This window comes from Clupea harengus, chromosome 8 (assembly GCF_900700415.2).
Source record: "Clupea harengus chromosome 8, Ch_v2.0.2, whole genome shotgun sequence".
Lineage (NCBI taxonomy): Eukaryota > Metazoa > Chordata > Actinopteri > Clupeiformes > Clupeidae > Clupea > Clupea harengus.
In genome coordinates this window covers 20,909,075-20,936,620 of record NC_045159.1, presented here as the reverse complement: position 1 = coordinate 20,936,620, position 27,546 = coordinate 20,909,075, and the positions used below count along the sequence as shown (strand labels likewise).

The following is a 27,546-nucleotide window of genomic DNA, read 5'->3' as shown; positions in this document are numbered from 1 at the left end:
CATCATACCAGTGAGAACCTAATAATAGTATAGTACTGAGTATACCAGTGAGAACCTAACAATAGTATAGTACTGAGTATATCATTCAAAGGGGACCCTAAGACACATGATGTCCATTTTGTCCTTAAGGTCTTTAGAGGTCTGACAGGAGTGTCTGGAGAAAACTATTTCACTTAGATTTGAAATATACAAATTATACAAAATTGTATTGAATTGATTTGAAATATTCTGTGTACTTTTTCCAATCCCCAAATGTTTTAAAGTACTGGACAGGTAGTTTATATTAGGCTTCCACACAGGGGATGAGTATACACCTTCTATGGTTCCGTCTGTTTTCCAGTTAGGTATGGAAACATCCACACACTCAGCTAACAAGTCCAGCTGGACTAGATCCATTCCAATGTCTATCTCTACTGATCTCTCAATATATACTATAGATATTAACACTCGAGCAGAGCTATCCTGCAGAGCTATGTCTGCTATAATCCGCCATCAGATCTCCGTGGTACCTTCATATCTGATGGCGGCTCCGGTGCAGGTGCCGCTGGCGTCGGTCGTGAATTCCACGAACAAGTGTCGGCCCGTGCTCAGCACACCCTCGCTGGGCAGGTACTCCACCTCGTAGGAGTCGTACACCACCACCGAGTCGATGTTGTTTCCATTCTTGATGAGGAGCCTGCCAACCAGCATAGAGCAGTGAAGGGGGGGTGCGGGGTGGACAGAGGGATGCGTTCAACTTTATCACTTAAAACCTCAAAGCGAAACAATGAAAACAAACATGGTTTGTTTCGACAACAGGCATATCCAGCTCCATAGAAACTCCACTGATTAATTAGGCATTTTTCTAACCGTGTCCTTCAGACCCACCAGTTGGTGTGCAGAAATGTAATTAAAATCTTAGGCGTTAACGTTCACTTAATGAATTAGTGCAAGGAAGTGTGGTTGTTGTATGAAATTATTTGAAGTGAGTTAAATCTCCCCATCCTTCCTCAACCCCTACCTCTCTGAGCTCTGCATTAACTTGTGTGTGTGTGTGTGTGTGTGTGTGTGTGTGTGTGTGTGTGTGTGTGTGTGTGTGTGATTGTGTGTGTTGGAAACTTGCCCTTGTGTAAACTGTCTTACTGCTGGCTGTCTCGAGTTGTCATGTAATTAGTGAGGTGGACACCCATGAGCAGCTCAGAGAGTGGGACTGAGAAGTTCAGACAGGGAGTGTGAACACTGCCAGCTTCCTACAGTTACTTTCAGTCAGGGCCAATATCTCATAAAAGGAAACTTGGAACCTGTTATCTACCTGTTGTCACATTCGTTGAGGGCAACCTCAAGATGGAAATACACACAAAGGTCAGTAGTTCAAAGGTCAGGTAGTTTAAAGGTCGGGTAGTTTAAAGGTCAGGTAGTTTAACGACAGTCTCTACCTATTAACATCTTTGCCCTGGGCCAGTGCCTCAAAGTAAAAACATATACAGGCAGTTTAGAACACTTATACCCCTCCTGACGCCAGTATAGCGTTCCAGAGGTGACCAGGATAGCCTTCCAGAGGTGACCCTACATAGCCTTCCAGAGGTGACCCTACATACACTCAAAAAAGTGAACTCTGTGAGTTGCTGAATCAAATAAATGTACTTATATTCAATTTAATTAACATTTCTGTGTTTGGTTTTAAAATCTAGTCCACTTTAGTAAGTCTAACTTAAAATGAAAACTTGTTAAAGCAAATGAAGCCAGCTAAGTTAATTCAACATAACACTGTTGAGTGAATGGCACAATCACCTCTAAAATGTAGTCCACTTTAGTAAGTCTAACTTAAGTCTAACTTAAAATGCACAATCACCTCTAAATCTAGTCCACTTTAGTAAGTCTAACTTAAAATGAAAACTTGTTAAAGCAAAAGAATCCAGCTAAGTTAATTCAACATAACACTGTTGAGTTAATGGCACAATCTGTATATATATATATTCTGTGATGTTGAAACATTAGTACATGGTTTAAGAGTGATATTACTGGTCCTACTGTATTTGTCTTGCAAAAATCAAGCATATATGAGTACATGTTAGCTAGCTAACGAGCTAGCCAATTAACAAAATGCTACCTGACAGACATACATTAAAATAGCGATCTTGTCGTCAGAGAGCAATAAGGATCCGGAATAACCGGTGAATAGGGCAATACGCGGGTGGCATTAGCCAACCAGAATGTTCGTACTGTCGTTGCCATATAATACATTTCAATATTTGATAACTAAATGTAGATGATTTGCCTGACAGTCCTTGAAGATACATGTAAAAGCTCAATTACTAATAAATAATAATTTTATATAAAACTAATAATGCTTTATACCACACCCAGAGTTTGGTATGTGTTGAATGATATCACGTTGATATCACATGATGGTTGTCGTTTTCCATTGGTAATAAATAATATTACAGAACCAAGGTATGGCATGGTGGCTCAGGTCCCTGCACTGCCGCCTCACAGCAAGAAAGTCATGGGTTCGATTCCCGCATGGGCCACTGTTGGTTAGGGGGGCAAGTCCTCCCCAGACCTTCAGTGTTCAGGTGGGCTAGGTATCTCTGCGTGGAGTTTGCATGTTCTCCCAGTGTCCACACCCCCAACAGCACACTCTCCTATCAATCCCTGACCAAGATGGACAGTTCACTTCACTTGGTCCCCGGGCGCTTAAAAGCTGCCCTGGGGTCCTGGAGGAAGGACAATCCGGGATGGGGAAATGCAGAAGTCAAATTCACGGCGATTGTTGACATAACTAGGCTTTATACCAATGAAAACCATTTAAGTAATCTTTATTCAAGTCAGTTAAGTTGGAAATACAAGGAGTTGTTCAGTTGGTGTTAGTAAATCCAGTTGAGTTAGAATTACATAAGTGAGTTAGGTCAGTGTAATGAAGGTCTGTTTAGTTAGATGAACACTGCCTGATCAATTAAGGCTAACTTGACCAAATAATATTGTAATTACTTAATACAGTCTTGTTGGTTTTACATAAGTTAGTTATTTCCTCTGTAATAATAGTATTAAATTAGTTTGAACACAACTCAGTTATGTGGAAATCATTGACATAACAATATTAAGTAATTTGAACAACTTATTTTTTTGAGTGTAGCCTTCCAGAGGTGACCCTATATAGCCTTCCAGAGGTGACCATTCATAGCCTCCCAGAGGTGACCATTCATAGCCTTCCAGAGGTGACCATTCATAGCCTTCCAGAGGTGACCCTATATAGCCTTCCAGAGGTGACCATTCATAGCCTTCCAGAGGTGACCATTCATAGCCTTCCAGAGGTGACCCTATATAGCCTTCCAGAGGTGACCATTCATAGCCTTCCAGAGGTGACCATTCATAGCCTACAAAGAACTTGGAACTTGGTTCTCATCCATCATTGTCTTCGGCCAGGGCCACATTTCCAAAATAAAAAAGCACTTTTCATTAAAGAGTAAAGCCTCAGGTTTCCTGTGCTTTCATCTCTGAGGATGCACCATGGCCCAACCCTTGGAGTTGCGTAGTGTTAGCGTTAGCTTAGGCTACCAGGAAGTGGAAAAGGCCATTTATACAGTGCTGCTGTGTACCTGTCGTCGTCCTCGGCCAGGGCCACCTTCTCAAAGTGCACATGGAGCCTGTGGCCCTCAGGGGCCTCCAGCACCCAGTGGCAGGTCAGGTTGTTACTGTAGTTGCCTGGAAACCCAGGAGAGACGAGTTGACCCAGCGTTGCGTTTTTAATCATTCCTCCACATGAGGCTGGCATGATGAGAGAGGGAGAAGGAGAGAGAGAGAGGGAGAGGGAGAGAGAGAGGGAGAAGGAGAGAGAGGGAAATGTGGTATGAGGCATCACAAGGGTATTCTTTGTTTACTTTATGGACTTTCTTTATTTCATCTTACCAGTCCTGCTTTTGGTCTAATGGCCCTTCCTCCAGCCTCATGACAGTATTATGTCTTTTTAATTGTGTGTGTGTGTGTTTCTGTGTGTGTGTGTGTGTGTGTGTGTGTGTGTGTGTGTGTGTGGGTGTGTTTTATTATGTAAAACCCAAGAAACTTGTTTGTCCACACTGAAGCGATGCCACATACATCCAGTGAATATGTTCAATTAAGAATGAAGTAAAACAAACACACACCAGAAGGGATGGGGAAAACTTCACTATTTAACTTCTGGCTTTGGAACAGATCTAGCCCAGATTAGGCCCAGATTAGGCCCAGATCAGAACCAGATGAGAGCCAGATCATTAGTCAGTCAGCTGTAATCTGGTTTGTCCCCTGCTACACAAAATGTTTTACCAATGTATTGTTGACAACATAAATACAATAATAACATACTGCAATGCAGCAACAGCTGCATACTTTTTGCATATTTACAATCTAAATGCTAATGTCACATATGTATGCTAATAGGGAGTATAATGGATATTGCAAATAACAATATGTAAATAATAAACATCAGGGTCTGCAGAGCTATGATGGAGTGGCAGAGTAGCTCTGGAGTTTTAAACAGTGTGACTTGTTCATATTCACAGCTATTGGCAACGCGCTTAAGATTCAGGCTATAAAAATCGATCAAGATTTTACAGCCACCTCCAGTCAGCCTAAACAGGGGAGAGAGACCAGACATTTATCCCTCCAGTGGGTGCATAGCAGAGAACCTTTAATGAACATCTGCGGTCAGAAACACACCCATCACTCCCACTGGGCTATGGGCACAGGGCTGGCATCAGATGCATGAATATGACAGAGCAGGTGAGAGATGTTCACAGTCTGTTCCTAATTAAACCAACAGCATCAGCATTCCTGTTTGGATGCAGGGCACAGCTTTTCTTTACTCTAGAGCTGAGGGACCAGGACACACAGATGAGGGTAGAGCACCTTCATGAAAAAAAAACACCACAGCTCATACGACAACAACACCACAGCTCATACGACAACACCACAGCTCATACGACAACAACACCACAGCTCATACGACAACACCACAGCTCATACGACAACAACACCACAGCTCATACGACAACAACACCACAGCTCATACGACAACAACACCACAGCTCATACGACAACAACACCACAGCTCATACGACAACAACACCACAGCTCATACAACAACAACTCTGCTGAACTGTAGACTAAGGCCAGCACAGGTCAGCACCACACACCTGCTTCTGTCTCCTTACTACAGACCCTCAGTACATCATCCTTCTAAAAGTTTAAAGCTAAAGTTAAACTACTCTGCATCAGTATATCATCCTAATAAAACTTTAAAGCTAAAGTTAAACTACTCTGCATCAGTATATCATCCTAAAAGTTTAAAGCTAAAGTTAAACTACTCTGCATCAGTAAAGCATCCTTCTAAAAGTTTAAAGCTAAAGTTAAACTACTCTGCATCAGTATATCATCCTAAAAGTTTAAAGCTTAAGTTAAACTACTCTGCATCAGTATATCATCCTTCTAAAAGTTTAAAGCTAAAGTTAAACTACTTTCTGCATCAGTATATCATCCTTCTAAAACGTTAAAGCTAAAGTTAAACTACTCTCTGCATCAGGGCAGGTGAGAGGCTGTGGCTGATAATTAGACAGCATCAGTATTCCTGTAGGAACCTATCAGGCTGGAGCATCTGGACTGAGAGCAACGCTCACTGAGCTTATCACATCTACAGCTCGTTCCATTACACATTACACATCTACAGCTCGTTCCATTACACATTACACATCTACAGCTCGTACCATTACACATCTACAGCTCGTACCATTACACATTACACATCTACAGCTCGTACCATTACACATTACACATCTACAGCTCGTACCATTACACATTACACATCTACAGCTCGTTCCATTACACATTACACATCTACAGCTCGTACCATTACACATCTACAGCTCGTACCATTACACATTACACATCTACAGCTCGTACCATTACACATCTACAGTTCTTACCATAACACATCTACAGCTTGTACCATTACAAATCCACTGGCTGCAGTTTTAAGGTAATGTGGTAGCATTGACCCAACAACAATACCACAAAACAAATCACTCTCTAGGCAAATTACACCCTCATGCCCTTGTCAGGTAATTGTGTATTTGGTAATGGCAAAGGGTAAAAAAAAGTCAAGTAAGGGTATATTTATTTCTATAATATTATTAAAAGCAATACATATTGTGACATGCTGAGCTTCGATGCATATGTTATGTCAATACTTTGAAGTGATTCAGTTATTAAAGTTATTTTATAGATTAATGGTCACATGATTCAAACTAGCTTCACTGACCACCAAGTAATCGACAATTCAAATATTTAGGTTACTTTTCATCCCAGAGAAGTAAAACTTCCCTGAACAGACATTCCGTCTTGCCTCTGTGATTTTTGCAGAAGAAATATTTCTGATTCATTGATATCTCTTCAGAGAATTCAGGGTCAGAGGACAGAGCCCCAGAGACCCTCTCAATGTAACTTCCCAAAACTGGCCTATATCTCCACTCTCCACTCTATATCTCCACTGTTATCTGCGTATATTCTGCATAGAGCTGTGAAAATAACGCGTTAACGCGTTATGATTAAATTACAGGATTAATTAGTAAAACATTTTAACGCATTTAAGGCATGCGCAAAATGAGCTTCCAATATACGCACAATTCCGCCCAATCTTCATTAGTCGCCGCTGTAATGGGAAGTTCGTGTTTAAAAAAAACAAAGATGGAACATTCAATAAAACCAAAGAGATATGCACACTCTGCGGGAAAGTACCACCTCAACGCGATGCATGCGTTGGTCAGCGAGGGGAGTTAAAGTGGAATGCGCCAAAACACCCTCAACAACGTAGGCCCCTCATTCAGTCTGCCTGTGACAAGTTGGCTAGCACAGTTGCCAAATGGATTGCAAAAAGCTGTAGACCGATTAATATTGTTGAGGACGAGGGATTCCCCGAAGTTTTGCGAGTGGCAACGCATCAAAGCACGGCAAAGACGCACAATAATGACAAAAATCCACGAGCTGTATGAAGCTGAAAAGAAAAAAAAGGAAAATGACTTGGCTGCTACGAAACATCAGGCGCTGGCAGGGGATCACTTGACCACTGTGAGTAACGATAACTACCTGGTTGTAACTGCGCATCGACGAATGGAAGTTAAAGTCGTTTACACTAACGTGCATGAAAACAAAAAGAGCGCCACTTTGCAGAGGCATGTGCACAACAGTTCCAAACTGTTGCAAGCAACTGGGCAATTGAAGACAAAACGACCACTATAGGGACAGACAGTGCACGTAATATGATAGCCGCGGCTAGACTACTGTAAAAGGGCATTTAGAGGCATTAGATTGTGTCATGGTGTGGTTAATGGTTGTTTGACAAAAAAGAGTAAAAAATGTTCAACCATCCTATAAAAACAATGGATAAGAAGCCCAAATAATTTCTGTTTGATTTAAAAAGAAAAGAAAAATGTTTTATTCAACCATACAATGTCTAAGAAGCCCAAATTCGGTTTAGGATGAAGATTATATTAATGTTCTATATGGAATAGCAAAGAGAACTGCTTGCAGCACCATTGCAGCACCATTGTTTTTTTTATGAATAAAAAAGAAAACATGTTAAATGTATATATCCGTCTTTTGTCATAAATCTTTTTGTTCTCACAAAAATATACCGAGAAAATCGGTAATATGTGATTAATCATGATTAATCCACAGAAACCTGTGATTACTTTGATAAAAAATGTTTATCATTTCACAGCCCTAATTCTGCAGTGACACACCCTATATCTCCACTGTTATCTGCGTATATTCTGCAGTGACACACCCTATATCTCCACTGTTATCTGCGTATATTCTGCAGCGTTTTTAAAGACATGTGACACAAAGTCACTTTCAGATTGACAACTGAGGAACACTGAATAAACAATCTGATTGCGTTCGACACATCAGCATGTTTTCCCCTTCACTCGTTTCACTAGTTCGCCCATCAGAATGCTTGATTTAGAGAGTTGATAATAAGCATGTTTGGCTTGGTAGCTGGCCGTGGTCCTGTGATGCCTATGGCCACTAGCACCCCTATGGATAAGGGGTAATGTGAGCTTGGAGCTACTAGTGAAAAGGAGGTGGGATGCTTTGCTATGCAGGAGAGTGTGACATGGTGGACAGATAAGGAGGGTTTAAATCTCCTAGAAAGTGGAAGTGGAGTGAGCGACGGCTGTCAATCATCTCTATGGGTTCCTCCTGAACTTTGTTTATAACACATCCTATTTTTTTTATCATCTTTTACTTTCTCATATCTTCATTGGTCAGAAATCCAAACACTGCCAGAAACCTTGAATTTGAATATTTATTCAGATGTGGCACGGTGGGATAGAAGCCCATCTGCAAACCATATGGCGGTTATGTAGGCCTCGTCCTTAAAGCCACACACAACATCCAGAACAGCGTACCACACACACACACACACACACACACACACACACACACACACACACACACACACACACACACACACACACACACACACACATTACTGACTACCACATTACTTTAGTGAGAGTCACATATGACATCTGCTCTGACTCATAGATATGTGATTCATACTGAAGCAATGTGATGCTGTATGTGTGTGTGTGTGTGGGTGTGTGTGTGTGTGTGTGTGTGTGTGTGTGTGTGTGTGTGTGTGTGTATGTGGGTGGTATATTGTGGATTTTTATTCAACTTTATTTTATTGGGCCATTACGAGTCAACAAACCATCTGGTAGAATCTGATACCATCTCTATATCTGCTGTTGACAAGGAAGGTCAAAAGGCTTAGGTTTGTGGCCCAAGGTAGAGTTAACTGAAGCATATGTTCACAGTTAAGAGTTAAAGATTAGTTGACAAGTGTGTTAAAGTTTTGTGTGTTTGTGAAATAGTGGTTTGACTGTTTCTTGACTATCAAATGATAAACCATTAAAGTGCCACTGCCGTTTCAAGTACAGAACCTTCTTACCCTGGCATTTGGGCTCTCTGCCACTCCAGTAGGGGGCGGTGGCGTTGCGGCAGGTGAGAGAGGAAAAGCCCTGAAGCTGGTAACCGGTCAGGCAGAAGAAGAAGGCCTCCCCTCCAACATTGAGGCTGCTGACTGTCACCTCACCATTGGCTGGCCTCTTCGGCAGGCCACAGCTTAGCACAAAGGCTATGAAGAAACAAAGCAAAGGACGGACAAACTGTAAAACGCCTTTGGTCAGATTTCATTCATGAGGAAGAAACACATTTGATGTAATAAAGACTTCAGTCACATGTCAAATGTAGCAAATGGCAACAAACTCGAACTTGAATAAATGTTCACACAGGACAGTGTTTTCATGACGGAGCTGATAATTGAATGTTCACACAGGACAGTGTTTTCATGACAGAGCTGAGAATAAATGTTCACACAGGACAGTGTTTTCATGACGGAGCTGAGAAGGATGTTCACACAGGACAGTATTTTCATGACGGATCTGAGAATGGATGTTCACACAGGACAGTGTTTTCATGATGGACCTGAGAATGAATCCGTTTCCTTGCAGTGACATTAAGCGAGGTGCCACAGGCCTCGATGCAGACACTTCCCTGGACACAGCGTCAGTGTCGTTTGTGAAGACAGATAGCCCTGGCACTCCCCCTAGCTAGTGTCCTTCTGGCTCTCTTAAACTCAATGAACATCAGCCAGAGTGGATGGCAGCAAATGTTAGTTTGCAGGGTTGACAGATTGATGTGGCCTTGTCAGGGATGGAGGCTCTAGACTAAGTAACGCCTCCTCCCTGCCAGCTCTCCCATTCCCCCGCTCCTTCCCTTGTCCTTCACCCTCCGGAGGACTCGCGTCTCCTCCGTCACATCTCATGAGTAGAGGGTTTAAACTACAGCGCTATATATCGCCACACTCACATTGGAACTGCATGGTACACATGGAGCACACAGACTTTGTTATATTGTCTTATATTTTAAAATGGTTCCAGACTTTATTGTATTATAACTATGCCACAGTATAACATATCAGTTACCTATGTGTTATTGTATTATAACTATGCCACAGTATAACATATCAGTTACCTATGTGTTAGTGTATTATAACTATGCCACAGTATAACATATCAGTTACCTATGTGTTATTGTATTATAACTATGCCACAGTATAACATATCAGTTACCTATGTGTTAGTGTATTATAACTATGACACAGTATAACATATCAGTTACCTATGTGTTAGCCCCCTAACCCTAACCCTTACTCTAACCCAACCCTATGTTTGTGTCATTGCAAATAAATATGCAATTACTCCTTGTTGCTCAATGAATTATACTATAGTTAGAGAGTAGAGACCTCATAACAAGGCTATGTACAGTGGCCCTACAGTCCCACATGGGTTTTCAATTAAAATGCCTAGATGCCACAAGCTGATTAGAGATTTAATTTTATATTCGATATGGTATGTAAGCCGATGGCTCCACCTGTCTAATCTGCCTGTAACATTTGGGGGGAAATGTTTAATTGATTACACAATCAGATGAGACACCTGATCCTTTTGAATGTAATTTTTAAATACTTGCTTGGGGGAAACTGTCCTTGATTTTGTCGTTGAAGGTCAACAACAATTTATTAAATTATTATTTCTTAATCACCACTTCTGAAATCCCTTTCACTGAGTCCCTCTCGTCCCTTCCTTTCATCTTGGTGTATAAAATCCAACACTAAAACCTGTTTTAAAGTGCACTATAGCTTCTAATGGACAATAAAAAAAAACACATCATTTAATCTGTCCTGTCTTTGAAGCACATCTTCATACACATGCGAAATGGCATCTCTTTCCAAATGTAGTTAACGTTACAATGATAAAATATACTACAATAATAACTCAAGGCTATGAATTGGACTAGACAAAAGCCTTTTGACGGATGAATGTGCTATATAAGTTTCTGAAAGCAAATCTGGCTGTAAAAGAAAAAAAGTGAACGTGAACAATGGGACCTGAAAAATGCCCTTTGCATTCCGTACACATCGGCGGCCCTGCCGTCTTGACCAGTTATCAGCGGTGGACTCCTCTATCTTTACCTAACAGACCATTATGGGCTGATTTTCTATTCTAGTGCTAGTGAATTGTGCCATTTATTGTTGCACCAATGGTGTGGTTTCAGGCTATTGTAGCAGCATTGATTTTCACTTTACCAGGCTCTCTCTCTCTTTCGGTCTCTCTCTCTCTCTCTCTCTTTCGGTCTCTCTTTCTCTCTCTCTCTCTCTCTATCCCTCCCTCTCCCTCTCTCTCTCCCTTTCTCTCTCTCTATCCCTCTCTCTCCCTCTCTCTCTCTACCTCCCTATCTCCCTCTATCCCTCTCTCTCTCTCACTCTCTCTCTCTCTCTCTCTCCCTCTCTCTCGAAGAGACCTCTGAGATGAAAAGGGCTCTTTTCCACACCAGTAGATGGGCACGGCAGGGAGGAGGAGACCAGGCACCCCTGGTCGTCCATTGAGATACCACTGGAGCTCTAATTCTAATGAGCCTCGGTGTTGTCTATGTCTTTAATGGGCCCCCATTTCTCCACATCCATCCCATCCAGTACAGCGGCAACAGCTGGAGGCACAACTTAATGTCTCAGCAATCTCACAGGAATTAAGAAAAGGGCCGCTAGTTGTGTGCTGTTTCCACAGCGTCGGGGCGTTTTCCACACTATAAAGTCTGATTGTTTTGCTATTACAAGTAATGAGTGTGGGAGAGCAATGGGCCGCGCTGGGTTACTGCGGGGTTGCAGACAGCAGATGCTAATCAAAGGTCCTCTGTTGTTTGCCCACTGGAGGGTCTGTCTGATGCAGACTGAAGGTTGACTGAAGGTGTTTGTAGAATCCGATCAGTCTTATCGGCTGCGTTAATAAGCACATTGCCGATAAGTGTAAATATGGTCAAGGCGTAGTGTGGAAACGCTGGGCAGCGGCTGTATGTTTATTCTGCCATAGTGTGAAAACAAGGTGAAACTCTCTACTTGTAGCGTCTGCACAGCAACCTCCAGAGAGCTTCCACAGCCATAGGCGGAGATCCCGGGGGGGACGTAAATAAAAATACGACGACACAAGCGGTGCTAATTATAGATGTAAAACAATGTGTTTTTTAAGTGTTGAAAAATCATGTTCCCCCTATTCCTCAAAGTGGTTTGGTTCACATGCTGTTTCCAACAGGCAGGGCTACCGGCAGCTCCGTGTTTCAGTTAATCAGCCCAGTAGCCTACACGGTCAGATTGTCAGATTGTCAGACTGTTTCCCTGTCGCTGCCGCTGCCGCTATGATACACGATATGTAAAGAGATTTACCTCATTCTCGAACGCAGTAAGAACATGTAAAGAAGAAGTTTTTTTCTAAACTCCATTTACGAAGTTCCAATCGATATGCACAAGTATACATAAGTTTATTAATGGATTGGCATGACAACGTGAACGTTTGCCGATAACACACGCATGCCGGTAATTAACACAGTTAAGATAGCTAGCTAGACAGTCTAGGACACTGTCCTGTCAGGGGCAGGTTCATGCTAGTTAATAAACGTAGGTCTACATCTCAGTGCCTCTCCAGATTTGTTAAATTATCTGAAATTAAATGAATGTCATCTTTTTCTGCGGTCCATGAACTATGCTGGTATTGTAATATGGAGTGACAGTGGCGCAGGAGGTAGAGAAGTCGTATTACAATCAAAAGGTTGTTAGTTCGATTCCCTGTTGAGCTGTTTTATAACTTATTTTGAGCATCAAGTTCTCTTGAACTTTGGACATTATTTGTCTGTGAATAGATATTTCGTGTTAGTACATTTAATGCTGTTTAGATCATTCTAAAATGACTTCGAATTTCTGTTTGTAAATGTGATAAGAGAATTCGGTATTTAGCAGTTTATGCTAGCTCTCGTGAAAGCAATTTTTTCATGTCCCCCCCCCCGGAATTACACTCTGAAATTTGACCATGTATTGTCCCCCCCTACAATGAAATGGGATCTCCGCCCCTGTCCACAGCCTACATTTGCACATTGCCTGTTCTGCATGGGTTTCATGTGCGCTCAAGTGTCTTAATAAGCTGCTGGATCAATACGTAGGCTCTCCGTCTGACATTTGACCGACCCTGGTTTAAAATACTGTTACATTCCATCCTGGGGGCATCACTCCACCAGGCAAAGAAAGAAAGATTTCTCCAAGGTCTTTTCATCGTAGAGACATCATTGTAATATGCAACTGATCCAGAAAGAATGAATACTGCCGTGTGCCTTGTACGGCACCCTTCACAAGAGAACCTTAATATTGATCCGGCGGTGCTCAACTCATTTGTCTAGCAACAGCAGGGGGAATGAAACGAGTTCCTGTAAGTATGATTAGAGGTCTTGTTAGACCTGACGAGCTGTTGTGCGGCGTCATTTTACCTGAACAGGCTCTATCTAGCCCCTGACCACTGGGACTGTGTGTTTAACCCGAGCGCATGAATATCGATACATCACACTCCGTCGTGTGACTGCTCTCCCTCCCTGACTTAATCTCTCTCCCTGCCGAGAACAATATTGATCTTCGCGCGTAATGTTTTCACCGGAGGGCCAAGGAGCGGAGCCTGCGGGTGCTTTAAATCAAGGCTCTGAGTGGCGAGGCCAAAAACTCACTCCACGAGTGCCTCCGTCGGAGGGTTCGCTCCGACTGCCACGCGCTGAATCCGGTCACCCCTGCAATCCCACAGCACACAATCAAGCGGCACCTCGGCTTGGAGCCGGGGCTATTTTTCCTTCGAGGAGGCCGGCGCGTGTGAGGGCAATTCTGATGAGCCGCGCTCGGCGACGCGGGGGACAAAGAGCACTTTACATGGAATACACAAGTTGTTTAGTGTGTGCTGGTGCAGTTCACCCTCCTGTGTAGTCAAGCGGTGTTTCAGAGAGCCGTCTCTCCTGCCCATTCCTTCTCCCGTCTGTTCAGGAGGCTGGGTGATAACAGCAGCTTTTCTCATTGGGTATGCACATGGCGTTCTCCCCCCCGGGGGACTTGACACAGGTGCTGCCCTGGTTCCCTGACACACTAGGGTCCTTTATTAACACTGCTGTATATTACATGATCTCATACAAGATGCATCCTCCCCTTTGGCCTCGTGGATGCATTCATTATACACCTCGCTCTGCTGAGGATGGATGTACAGTATAGGGTGGAATAAAATATGAATACTGAATAGAATGCAGTACGTGCAGGGGACAGACACACACACACACACACACACACACACACACACACACAGAGAGAGAGAGAGAGAGAGAGAGAGCGAGAGAAAGAAACAAAGCAACAAAATAAACTCAAAGTATAAGCAAACAGGAAAAAGGTCAGACAGAAAGCAACAGTGAAAATGCCTGAGGCCATAAATGAAGTATGTTAGCTATATCATAGTTGCCTGTCCTTTATGTACTGTGACATTCTTAAAGAAATGTCAGCTTACAGATCCAGGCCTTCTAATGGCTGTTTACTACATCAGGAATCAGAGCTTCTGGTGGGCTTCGCTTGATAACAGGATCATTTGCATGCATGACGAGGCAAGAGCAAACATTCAAGTGTGAAAGCACACGCACACGCAAACGCAAGTCTGCCCATTCTCTCAGATTTTTCTAAAAGCAGTCATTACCCTGTCATTTCTAGGTCTCTAAGTGATTTACAGATATTAATTACAGCAAGCTGAGTTCCATTTCCTGCCGGAATGTTCCTGTATGCTCGTCATCGCCCATATTTCACACACCATTAAGAGGAGACGCGGTAATCTCACCAACCGCGCCGATGAGAACAAATGAGAAAATATCAACCACAGTGGTGACATTCGCCTCAAATTTTGCTCTCCAGGCTTTCAATTACGTGTCATGTGTGAAGGTTAGACGCAGATAAAGGGGAAATGGTTCCCTTGCGGGGCTGCAGTAATGTATCAGGAACAAACAGATATATTTGCAGCAGAGGGATAAGACAAGAGCGGTGTGTGTGAGAGTGTGTGTGTGTGTATATGTGTGTGTGTGTGTGTGCTATGTGTGTGCATGCACGCAAGCGTGTGTGTGTGTATATGTGTGTGCATGCATTAGTCATTAAAAACCATACTATGAAAAAACCATGACTAAACCGTAAGATTTGCAACAACAGAATCTACTACTTTTGTCAAATTATTGCTAAGCTTTGCATTTACGAGCCATCATAGTTGCAGAACAACAGCGCTTATCAGACACCTGTTGAAAGCGATTTCATTTGAAGCAATATTGAACACCAATAAAGCGGTCAAATGAAACCATGGTGCTTTCAGTACCTCCAACAGTGCTGGAACTCAACAGGGAAAACACATTATGACACGATCGCCCTTTGCACTGCGGCAAGCTGAAATCTCAGCTTTAAAGATCCAATAAAGATGAGTCTCTATCGGGATAGGAAGCAGCTGTAGTCAGACTCACACTGGCATTCAGAACCTTATGATCCATTAGTGAGACACACTCCGCAGGAGGTCTTTATTTGACAAACAGAGACAACACGGCACAGAACACCTACACAAGCTTTCACAGCACTGGACTGTAGCATGGTCCTGTCTATAGCTCACACTTACTGAAATACCTGCCGTGTATTTTCAATATGGTTATGTAGCAGTGTTGGAGGGATAGATGGTGATTTGGACTGAACTTGGCTGTTTTGTTTTCTAGTTAAACAGCTAAGAAATGTCTAAGTAACTTCTCTACTAAGTGTTCTGATTTAAAATAGATTAATTGTATCTTTCAGTTGCAAAATCCATCCATATGCATCTAAATACTCTTCAAACTAGCTTGCTTGTTTGCCTGCCTTTGTCTACGTCAGAGAACTAGCTACCATATTCTCATTTATTCAAGGGCACAAAAAGAACTTCTCCTGCTGAGGAGGAGAGGCATTTCTTCTCTCCGCATATTCTGCTTCATTCATTTGCTTTTCCTCCTCCAGATTGGGCTGAAATTAAACAAACAGACCCACGGTCTCAGCGCACGCTCCCCTGTCTCACCGGTCTGTCTCGCGGCTGCCGTGTGGCGGCCTGTGAGAGCTCAAATTGGATTTGGAGTGAAGCACACTGAAGCCTTGAGTGAGCTTTTCACTGGAGTGGCTCTCATGTGTGAGTCCAGTGCGCCCGTCAGCAGGAGACGAACGTGACAGGAACGTGACAGGAAGCTCCCGGGGTCCAGCCAGCATGCAGAGCTGCCACCGCTGGTGTGTGTCATCGCCTCTGAGGCTTTCTGTCACATCGCCAGACCCTCTCTGGGCTTTTTTTAAAGGAGGTCAAATAATCTCTTCCATACACTATAGAGACTTGAGACATTTTTATTGTTTTGGTGCTATAGAAATTACATTGAATTGAATTGAATTGAATTGAACTATAGAAGCAGGGCCAAGTTAATATTCAGTCCAGAACCAGGGGCCTGATCCAGGAGGTCCACACCAGATTTGGGCCGGATTAGTTCCACAGCAAGACTCTACGATCCAACTCTCCCACTCCAACTCCAAGCCATGGACCAAACGTTATGATGCTAACTACGCTACACTAAACATGTTGGTTACGTTATGATGCTAACCACGCTACACTAAACACGTTGGTTATGTTATGATGCTAACCACGCTGCACTAAACACGTTTGTTATGTTATGATGCTAACCACGCTACACTAAACATGTTGGTTATGTTATGATGCTAACCACGCTACACTAAACACGTTGGTTATGTTATGATGCTAACCACGCTACACTAAACATGTTGGTTATGTTATGATGCTAACCACGCTACACTAAACACGTTGGTTATGTTATGATGCTAACCACGCTACACTAAACACGTTGGTCAGCTCTGGTTCCACAGAGTGAGGAGATGGATCTCTGTGGACACGCCAGCCCTCGCTTGGTCTCAGCAGATCAGAGGTTCAGAGCATCATGGTGAACTAATTGCAAACACAGTCAGAGCCAGAACTGCTAGCGTTCGAGTTCTACAGTGTTAGGTCCTTATCATCACACACAACACATTCTTGCCAGATAGTGGTCTATCTGCATCACTACAGGATGAACCTTTGGATGGATTGATGCCACATTGCTGCTAAATCTGTTACAGTGTTGTTTCCTCGGATTAGGCTTCATCTGTCTGATGGTCAATTTACTGAAAAAATGAATTCATTCATAAATGAATCCTTCTTTCTGCGCAATCATAGACACCATATCCATAACCATATGCATAGGAAGATATCTTTAAATCCCTTAGGTTATCTGATAAGGCTGAGCTTTAAATATGTAGAGCTTTATGGATCTAAAGTGACAAAATATACCTAAAACGTTGCTAAATATACTAAAAGCATTGACTGGGAGAAAAGAAGAAAGAAATAAAAGAAAAGAGATGAGGAAGGGAAATATATATAAATATAATTCTTGAGTTGCACACAAGCCTCATTAGCTGGTTCCCCCCAGACAGGGCTATGCTCAGTGTGAGGCTAAGCTACGCTGCTATGGGTCGTGTAGTCTTTTAATGGTGACAGCTCTACAAATGTGTATTTGCACAGGGCTTCTCCCGTGTAATTGCATCTTCAGATGACAGCCTCAAACACACAAACCAAAGCAGAGCATAGATGCAAGGGAAAAAAAGAGTTTAAGAGTTTAAGAAGATGAAGTGAAATATGAAGTATGGTACATTATTGCCTACTGCTGGGCTTGAAGCCACATTCTATTACTGACCACACACTTTAGAACACATTATGATTCCTCTTTTCGAAACAGCATAATCAATAATTATTCAGATTGATCTCTTTTATAATGACCAGTTGTTCTCTGAGCCTTCTCTGAGTCCAACTAAGGAGTCCAACTAAGGACTAACGAAAGGAATGTAGCCTTCTGTTAGTTGTGTTGTTAGTTATGTTCATTGTGTGTGTGTGTGTGTGTATGTGTGTACCTTGGTATCGGAGCATGATGACGGTGTGTGTGTGTGTGTGTGTGTGTGTGTGTGTGTACCTTGGTATCGGAGCATGATGACTGTGTGTGTGTGTGTATGTGTGTACCTTGGTATCGGAGCATGATGACGGTGTGTGTGTATGTGTGTGTGTGTGTGTGTGGTGTGTGTGTGTGTGTGTGTGTGTGTGTATGTGTGTACCTTGGTATCGGAGCATGATGACTGTGTGTGTGTGTGTGTGTGTGTGTATGCGTGTACCTTGGTATCGGAGCATGATGACGGTGTGTGTGTGTGTGTGTGTGTGTGTGTGTACCTTGGTATCGGAGCATGATAGAGCCCGAGTGCTGGCGCTGCTCTGTGCTGAGGCGGATGGAGATCTGGTTGCTGGAGCTGCGCAGCACCAGGCCCCTCTTCAGCACGGAGGCGTTGGCCAGCAGCGACGGCTCCAGGGCCCCCAGGTCCTCCACAGTCACCTGCTCTCCCTCCAGCAGGCTCACATTCAGCACCTGGGGGACACACATATATATACATGTAAACTTACATACACACACACACACACACACACACACACACACACACACACACACACACACACACACACACACACACGTAAATACAAACATAACCACAAACATAACCATGAACATACATAGACACATACACACACACACAAACACACATAAATACAAATAACTACAAACATGCATCCATACACACACTAACACACACACACACACACACATATATAAGCACACACACAGAGTGCATTTCTGTCAGCAAGGAAGGGCAGTATGACACAGTAAGCTGACAGTTGTATTTAATGAGGCCCATTTTTCCGCTACTAGGTTTTGTTTGAGGTTTCTAGTTTAGCTCTCTAAGTAGACCTCACACAACGGCTCTATCATTTCACTGAACACATATACACACACACACACACTCACACACACACACAGACACACACACACACACACACACACACACACACACACACACACACACACACACAGGCTACTGGTTTTGTTTAGCTCTCTAAGTAGACCTCACACCACGGCTCTATCATTTCATTAAAGCAGAATCTTGTCAGGAGCATTCTCTCCGAGGTGATCTCTAAAATGATGTAACCGTATCCTGGCATGAAATCAGATTTCAAATGAAATGTGTTAAATTGCAATTTATGTCGACAGATCCAGCCACACACACTCACATAACAAACTCAAACCTTCATGTCGACTTTAACAACCACCTTCCAGCTCAACACCCCCGGCAGCCATCACCCCCCCAGCCCCCCCCCCCCCCCATCCCCGAGAGAGCCTCCCCTAACTGGCAGACAGACCACACCACTAACGCGTGCTGCATGGCAAATCATATCAGCATGATTACATCCATCCCCATGTCCCTCTGGGCTCTTCAGCCAAAGGGATGAGGAACCTGCAGCGTGTCCTATTAAACTGGAGGCTGTCCAGTACTGGCCAAGCACAGAGCGGAGTGGGCTGTGTGTGTGTGTGTGTGTGTGAGAGAGAGAAAGAGAGTGTTTGTGGGTGTGTTTGTGTGTGAGCGACTGTGTATGTGTTAGTGCATGTGTGTGTGTGTGTGTGTGTGTGTGTGAGTGTGTGTGTGTATGTGAGCGAGTGTGTATGTGTAAGTGCATGTGTGTGTGTGTGTGTGTGTGTGTGTGTGTGTGTGTGTGTGTGTGTGTGTGTGTCGCTGGTCCTTCCTGAGGCTGATGTCTCTCTGGAGTAATGGAAGTGTCAGAGAGGCAGACGGAGGCGGTTCAGAGGGTGTGTGTGTGTGTGTGTGTGTGTGTGGCTCAGAGTGTGTGATGAGGATGAACACTGGGACCACCAGACCAGGTGCCCAAATGAATTGAGGGGCCATACTGACGATCTGTCAGTGGCTTCAGGAGAAATTGTGCATGGATGTGAAATGAGGGTGGGGGTTGGGGTGATGTCTGGTCGCCACTACCAGAGCCATCTGAAAGGTGACAGTTATTTTCTCTGAGGAAAAAAAGGCACGACGATGGCGATTGTCTTGAAACCATTCATCTGCTCTCCTTTTCCCCCAGAATGCTCCTCCAATTTGTCAAAACATTCACTGGAGCTGAAAACGCAGATAATGACTAAACTGCTAAACTTTCTCAAAGTTTCGCTGGTGAAAATGCTAAGGAGTCACGGCTGACCTTGGGGCAAAATGCTTTTGATTGTAGCTTTCTGTCTGTGACAAAAGTAGCCCTTTGATGATCCTGACCTTCAGATTCGCTTCATCACGACCCAATTATCTGATGTTCAGACGATCTGACGCTATTCTCCAGAAGTGACACATTTTTGGTGAGATATTTTCTAGCGGTATTGTTAACAAAGACTTGCTCCCACAGTATGTTTCAAACAGACATTCTGTGTTTTATTGTCACTCAAATATGCAATTCTGACTGACTACTGAATTTTAAGATCCAGGGAGCCTTTTTAATAATTTTTTGATTATTGATTTTATTGAATTATTGATTTATTCAATAATTATGTGTTATTCAGATTTTTTTGTCAAATTTGTCAAAAGTGTCAAATGCTTTCAAATTTATATTTTACCCCGACAACCACTAGTTTTTCCATCTTTATATAAAATCAGTTGAACTAATTATCGTAATTATATCTCAAAATAGATTAATCTTATACCGTGTGTATAAAAATAAAGTACTAATTACTAGTGCTGTCAAACGATTTAAATATTTAATCGCGATTAATCGCATTTATGTCATAGTTAACTCAAAATTAATTGCGATTAATCGCAATTTTTTATCTATTCTAAATGTCCCTTCGTTTATTTTTACCGTCATTTTATTTTTATTTTAATGCCCTTATCAACATGGAAAAGTGGATTGGCTTGCTTTATGCAAATGTTTTATGTTATTGAAAACCAACATTGCCAAACAGGGTGGTACAAAATAAAATTATAAAGTGCACATTTCAGGTAAACAAGGACTCCGCCTATAGTGCAGTTAAACCATGGCTTAATATTTTCTTTTTTTCAAGTTTGCTGGGAACATAGCAGTCAGGCCTCTTATTTCAGAAACAATGAACCGTAACAGTTAGGTTACCAATAAAAGGTAAGCCTACTACTTCTTTGCTTTCAGCCAGCTGCCTGTTGACATTTTTAGACAACAGTGAAGCTCGCTTCTTTTGCACAACACAACTTTTAAAAGTAAACTTTCCATTCAGAAGCTTTTTATCATCCATTTTGCCGTATCGCGCTCACCATTCACTCAAACCGTAACGTTAGTCTACTACACAGTTTGCGAGGCCAAAAAGAATGTAAATCAAAAAAAAAAAAAAAAAAATTTAAAAATTAAATCGCGTTAATCTCGCGATAAAAAAATTAACGGCGTTAAAATGGGTTTGCGTTAACGCCGTTAATAACGCGTTAAACTGACAGCACTACTAATTACATAATGAGTGGAATACGTGAATGTAGTGTGATACACGTGACATGGGGTGAATATTGGACAACATTTGTATGCAAACACTGCTGCATCACATGACGCATGCCCCGCAAATGACTAATTAATGACACTGATAACGAGAGTGAGAGAGATCTGTAGAGATCTGAATGTGTACAATGTTGTGGGACAGTTATGAGACTGCAGGATGATAAGTTGGTGCTGTGAAAGCTCTCAGACACACACCGCATGAAAACTTTCAACCCACACACACACACACACACACACACACGCACACACACACACCAGAGGGACGACACAGCTGACAGGAGCAATATGCACCGCCACACACATACACACTCTCTGCCCCCCGGACCTCGTTTGGCGTCACAGCCCGGAGGACCCGTCACCTCGTCCAGGAACAGCTGTCCCCCATCTCACTAATGGACCAGCGGAACCGTCACCAAACGCAGGGCTGTAGCCCAAGAGGGACACATGTGGTTTGGGAAACACAAACACAGGCCATGCCCTAAATCTAGGCGCCCTAATTCATTATGGATGTTGTAGTTTTCCATATGCAGCGCTGAAGCGTTTGGAGACAGCCTGGTAATTATGTTTGGAATTGCCCTAACTCTTCATTCCAGTTGATACTGTAGTTTTTTTTCCGTTTGCCACATTTAATCATGTTTGGATATGCCCTGGGAAATACAGTGATGACCCATATGTCACTCTACTGTGACATGTGTGCTGGGCTGCTGTGCCATACCCATGCATCTGGAGGCTTGGCTATGACAGTTGAGATTCTGATCGTTCGAATTGAAACTATATTTCTTATTAGTTTGCCTGCAGAATACCATGCATTGATTTTCATTTCTTGCAGAAAAACTGACATGTTGAATTCATGAATTTCTGAACAACACTTCTTCGGTGCATCTTTTAGTTATCCATGCCGTTGCACAGAGCGCTACAACAAATTCTTCTCCACGAATTGTTCTAATTCTTGCCCTAAAACAGTGCCTTTCAACACCAGGAGTGCAAAAGGCCAAAACCCACTAATGAAATGACAAGAAAACACCAGACCTACCAGAAAAACACATCATCATCTACCATATACCTGCTATGCATAGAATATTGTCAGTTAGATGTATAGATGTTTATAGAAGTTTTAAGTATAAAACAGCTACTCCCACCGTCCACATGTTCTCCCACTGACCACATGTTCTCCCACGGACCACATGTTCTCTCACGGACCACATGTTCTCTCACGGACCACATGTTCTCTCACGGACCACATGTTCTCCCACGGACCACATGTTCTCTCACGGACCACATGTTCTCCCACGGACCACATGTTCTCCAGCTGTAAGTCTGTCATGTAGGTCATGGAGGGATGTGGAATAAGTCCGGCTGTTGACCCGGAGCTAAGAGTGCTGTGGGGACCACTTCATGGGTAATACTTCAGACCCTGTAATGTGACTTATCGTATGTATCAGACCTTTAATGTTGCCTCCAGCCCGGCACAAATGTTCCACACACACACACACACACACACACACACACACACACACACACACACACACACACACACACACACACACACACACACACACACACACACACACACACACACACACACACACACACACACACACACACACACACACACTCCCACACACATTCGTCCTCTCTGATCTTTCAAGGTGTAGTAAGAGATTTCATGGTTTATCTCTCTTCACTCCCATCCAAACACTCTCCACCAAACAAGAGAGAAATGGCACCAAACAGAAACGACAAGGAGAGGGAAAGGGACATGGAGTAGTAGAATGAGAGGAAGAGAGAACCCCCCCCCACACACACACCCACACACACACCCAAACAGGTTATTGCAGTGTGGTTCAGATTGGTAATACAGACTAATAACTTGAGAGCAGTGAACACAGATGGCTACACCACCACAAATCAATTGTATTTGGTGAGAAATAGAGAGAGAGTAAGAACAAGACGATAAATAATCTACCGTGGCGCTTGCTTGACAGGACAATGTATTGTGTGTCACCCCAGATACCGATGTAGATTAAAACGCGAAGATAAAAATGAGGGCGGCAGTTGAAAGATTTATTTTTAAACGTACGGAGTGTTCCATCTTTTGTAACTTCCAAATCCCTCCACTGGCCTGTACAGAGGAGAGATGAAGTCCCCGTGCTGCGGTCCCCGTGCTGCGGTCCCCGTGCTGCGGTCACTCCTGCCCTGCGGGCTCTGGCTCTGCCATCGAGAGATTTTAATGAGGACACTGCCCTAGCAGACGGAGGGGCCAACAGATCTCAGATCAGTCAGAGGGTACCATAAGTATATATAAAATAATGACAAATATGTCACGCAGTGAAAATGCGGACAGATGATTCACGCACAAAGTGAGTGTTTGTGCTTGTGTGTATATATAAGTTTGTGTATGTGTGAGCATGTGTGAGCATGTGTGTGTGTGTGTGTGTGTGTGTGTGTGTATATGTATGTGTGTGTGTGTGTATATGTATGTGTGAGTGTGTGTGTGGGCTTGTGTGCATGTGTGAGTGTGTTTGCGTTTGTATGCGTGCATGTGCCTATTTATTTTACTATTGTATCTGTATGTGTGTGTGTGCGTGCGTGCGTGCGTGTGTGCGTGCGTGCGTGTGTGCGTGTGTGCGCGTCTGTGTCTGTGTGTGCATTACTATTTCTGAGCCCATTATGTTTGGCCGTGTGTGTCAGAGAGTGCATGTCCACTCTGCCCAGTGAGATATGCGCTGTGAGTCCTCGTGTGATGATATGTGGATAATGACTATGGTCCTCTGTGCTCTACAGCACAGCCTGTCTGGTCCTCTGTGCTCTACGGCACAGCCTGTCTGAGCGGAGAGGAGTTGGCTCTTATCACAGCTCACACAGATACGGATTTACACCCCGCTCCCCTCGCCACTGCGGCCACGGCCAGCATGGCAGAATACACCCCCGCCTGCAGGGAGATTTGGCTATCTGTGAACCGCGCTCTTGCACACACACACACACACACACACACACACACACACACACACACACACACACAGACACAGACCAATGGATAAGGTTTTTATTCTGATAACGGTTTTTTCCCCTCTATTTTCTGTCACTCTTTGAGTATGTTTGGTCCTGTCCTTCCACACACAAAAAACATGATGAATTAAACATTTTGTTATCGTTTTTAAATCTGTTAGGATGTTAATGTAAGCTCTGTTATAATGTCTTATCAGTAGCCACACCATATAATAGACCAGTCCCGTCTCCACTAGAGTGGGGATCTTTTAGGCCCCTCTTTACATTAAGTGTGCTTGATATAGTGCATTTATAGAAGTCATCAATTGTGCCGTGTAATTGTCATGTGTAAGTGCATATTATTACATGTTAGCAAATCTAAACCAAATCCCAACTCTACATTTCAAAAGGATAACAAGTATGTTGTACTCATCAATTAATTAAAGGTGTTAAAGGTTTACTAATTGGGATTACTTAAATGAAATTAAGCATTTGTAATGAAATAGTGCTATAGGATGTTAGATGCTTCTTCTTAAGTATGACCACATTTGAAAACAGAGCAAGGTTACGTATTGGACAAACACAAACACAAACACACAGTTTTCTGCCCTACTAGTAAATCTGCTGAACAATGTTGTTTTTATCCTCCATTGTGTGTCAGTCTTTGTTTAAGTCATTGTAACTTCACTGGAACATTAGAACGTTAAAATAACACCACTGCCAACATTCCTAAATGGTTAGGGCCTAGTGCCAAACTGCCCTTGTTGGTGGATATAAAAATGACTGCGGGTGTAATCATCCACACACAAATGCATTCTTTTTGTGAGAGTGAACAACAGCAATGTCAATTAAGCCACAACATTGAAGGACGTACGTGTTTGGTTGTTCCGTAAATCCACTACTAACCGCCAGTCAATCAGGAAAAAAAAGATTGAAATAAAATCCCCTTCCCGCGCTAAGGCGCCTGAAAAACACTTTGCCACCCGGTGACACCTAAGCTTTTTGGGTCTAATGAATTCTCCCAAGCACATCACCCCCGACAACGGCAAAACAAAGACACGACTGGGCAGAGTTCCAGACAGATAGCATGCATTCACAGGCCACATGTTTCTGCAGCTATCTCTATTCAGCATTCAGGACCCCAACCTCCCTCTCTCCATCTCTCTCTCTCTCTCTCTCTCTCTCTCTCTCGCTCTCTCTCTCTCTCTCTCTCTCTCGCTCTCTTTCTATCTCTCTCTTCTCTCTCTCTCATAATCACCTAAACTACAGTTTGACTGATAAAGCTCAATAAAACACCTGCTGAATAGAATCCAATTTTGGAGGAAAATAAGCCACTTTGCATATCTTAACAGAGGTTGTTTTTCTACCTGGTGATATCTTCCCAGCCCACAGCTTGTGGATGTGACATTGTATCATCACAATAGAAGGGCCACGGCAACCAAACACAAACATGTTGCACTGCAGTAATATTGCCCATTATGCGTACATTTGCTGACTCATTTTTCCTGAAAATATGCATTACACTGACAATTTGCCATCTGCTGTATGTCTGTGTACCTCGGTATTTCAAAGTATGAAGAACTCTCCAAGGTCCAGGAGTCACTCATTAGCATAATTTATTCATGAATTAGCCGATATACAAATAAATGCCATTCCTAATAGGGAGTGTTTCCTTCTAAGGATCATCTTCCTCTCCAAAGACGCATTTGTTATTTTTTCATCAACTTTTTTTCCCCTTCTCTCCAGTGGGTTAAAGGAGCCTTTAGCTGTTTAGAAAACGCTCTTATGAAATATGGTTATGAGGCATATTAGAATCCCGCCACTCGGGCGAGAGGCTTTGCTTTCTAATGGGTGCCTCAGACCCCAGCGATTGCTCTGCGCCGGGGGAATTTGCATTGGGGCTGCAGTTTTGCATAGATATGAATACATGCATACGTGATTCCTGCGGGTATGATCCACAAATCTCTCTCTCTCTCTCTCTCTCTCTCTCTCTCTCTCTCTCTCTCTCGCTCTCCACCTCTTCATCAGTCGCCCCCCAATAATACGTCCTTCCAGCAGAAAGAGAGTGTCTTCCCTGAGACATGTATCTCTCTATCTCACCATCACTTCATTCCTGTCTTTTCATGACACCTATCTGAGGGATGAAGAGCAATTAATGTCACCTGAGAGCAATCCGCAGGAGGGAAGGAAGGGAGGGAAAAAAAAACACAGAAAGAAAGACAGAAAAAAAAATGAAATCATTTGGGCTGCGGAGTGGAGCGGAGCCCCTAAAAAGCTCATCTGGTTCAGGCGCCTGTGCTTTCTGTCCTGGCAGCGCCCAACCCCCGAGGGCCCCGGGTCTGCGCTTCTCCTCGTCTCATCTCCAGTTCATTACTGTCGGGGTGCCCTCGTCGCCTCCATTAACCAGCGCGGCGGCACGGGGCCACCGGGAGCACTCAGCCCCGCTCCGCTCCGCTCGGCCAGCCCCACCCACACACACACACACACACACCGCCAGGGCAGAACAAGCCCACCATGCATTATTCACCGCAACAAGACGGTGACGCTGGCTGGGCACACTAGATACACACTGACTGGGAGGCTGGGGGGTGGGGGTGGGGGGGGGGGGTGACTAGTGCATGGCTGTGACTTTTGGGTGGGAATGAAGGGGCATCAGCAGAGGCACTGAATCTGGGTGGGTATGAGGGCATGAGCCTGTGGCTGTTAGGGACGTACCCAAATCCATTATTCGGCAAAGCACAAATAATGCCACAGAAACAAATATTTCTTCTCCCGAAGTCGTTATTATTTGGATGATGTCTGTGTTTCTTCAAAATCGATTCATATCATTGTGTATAGCCACAACATAAAAATGCCCTTTTTGTTTGCAACATAGGACTTTGATTCCACTGACTATTCGTTTCATTTCCTACTCCTTGTTGAAAAGTGATTGCTATATTCTGTAGTCACCTGCACCAGTCGGAGCCCAGCAGGCAGCAGGCTGAGAGCTGACCGTTCCAGGAGCAGTGAGACCTGCTGGACATGGGGACACTAGCACAGGGGCATCTGCTGTGGGACTGCGTAGGTATGGGGGTGCACTAGAGCATGGCTTTGAGCCTCGATGGGTATGGGGACATGAAGTAGAGCGCACACACACACACACACACACACACACACACACACCTTTTTATTTTCT

At 43.5% G+C, this 27,546-nt stretch overlaps 1 protein-coding gene across 4 annotated transcripts in view; it reads right to left on the bottom strand.

The window, feature by feature from the left end:
• The window catches only part of sez6a (seizure related 6 homolog a), a 109,504-nt gene that overhangs the window by 15,483 nt on the left and 66,475 nt on the right, over window positions 1-27,546 (bottom strand). For all 4 annotated transcript variants that reach the window (XM_031572280.2, XM_031572281.2, XM_031572282.2 and 1 more), the window contains exons 4-7: window positions 18,219-18,411; window positions 8,966-9,151; window positions 3,579-3,747; window positions 510-676 (exon numbers count right to left, since the gene is read on the bottom strand). In XM_031572280.2, coding sequence (XP_031428140.1) covers window positions 510-676; window positions 3,579-3,747; window positions 8,966-9,151; window positions 18,219-18,411 — 715 coding nt within the window. The remainder of the gene's footprint in view (window positions 1-509; window positions 677-3,578; window positions 3,748-8,965; window positions 9,152-18,218; window positions 18,412-27,546) is intronic.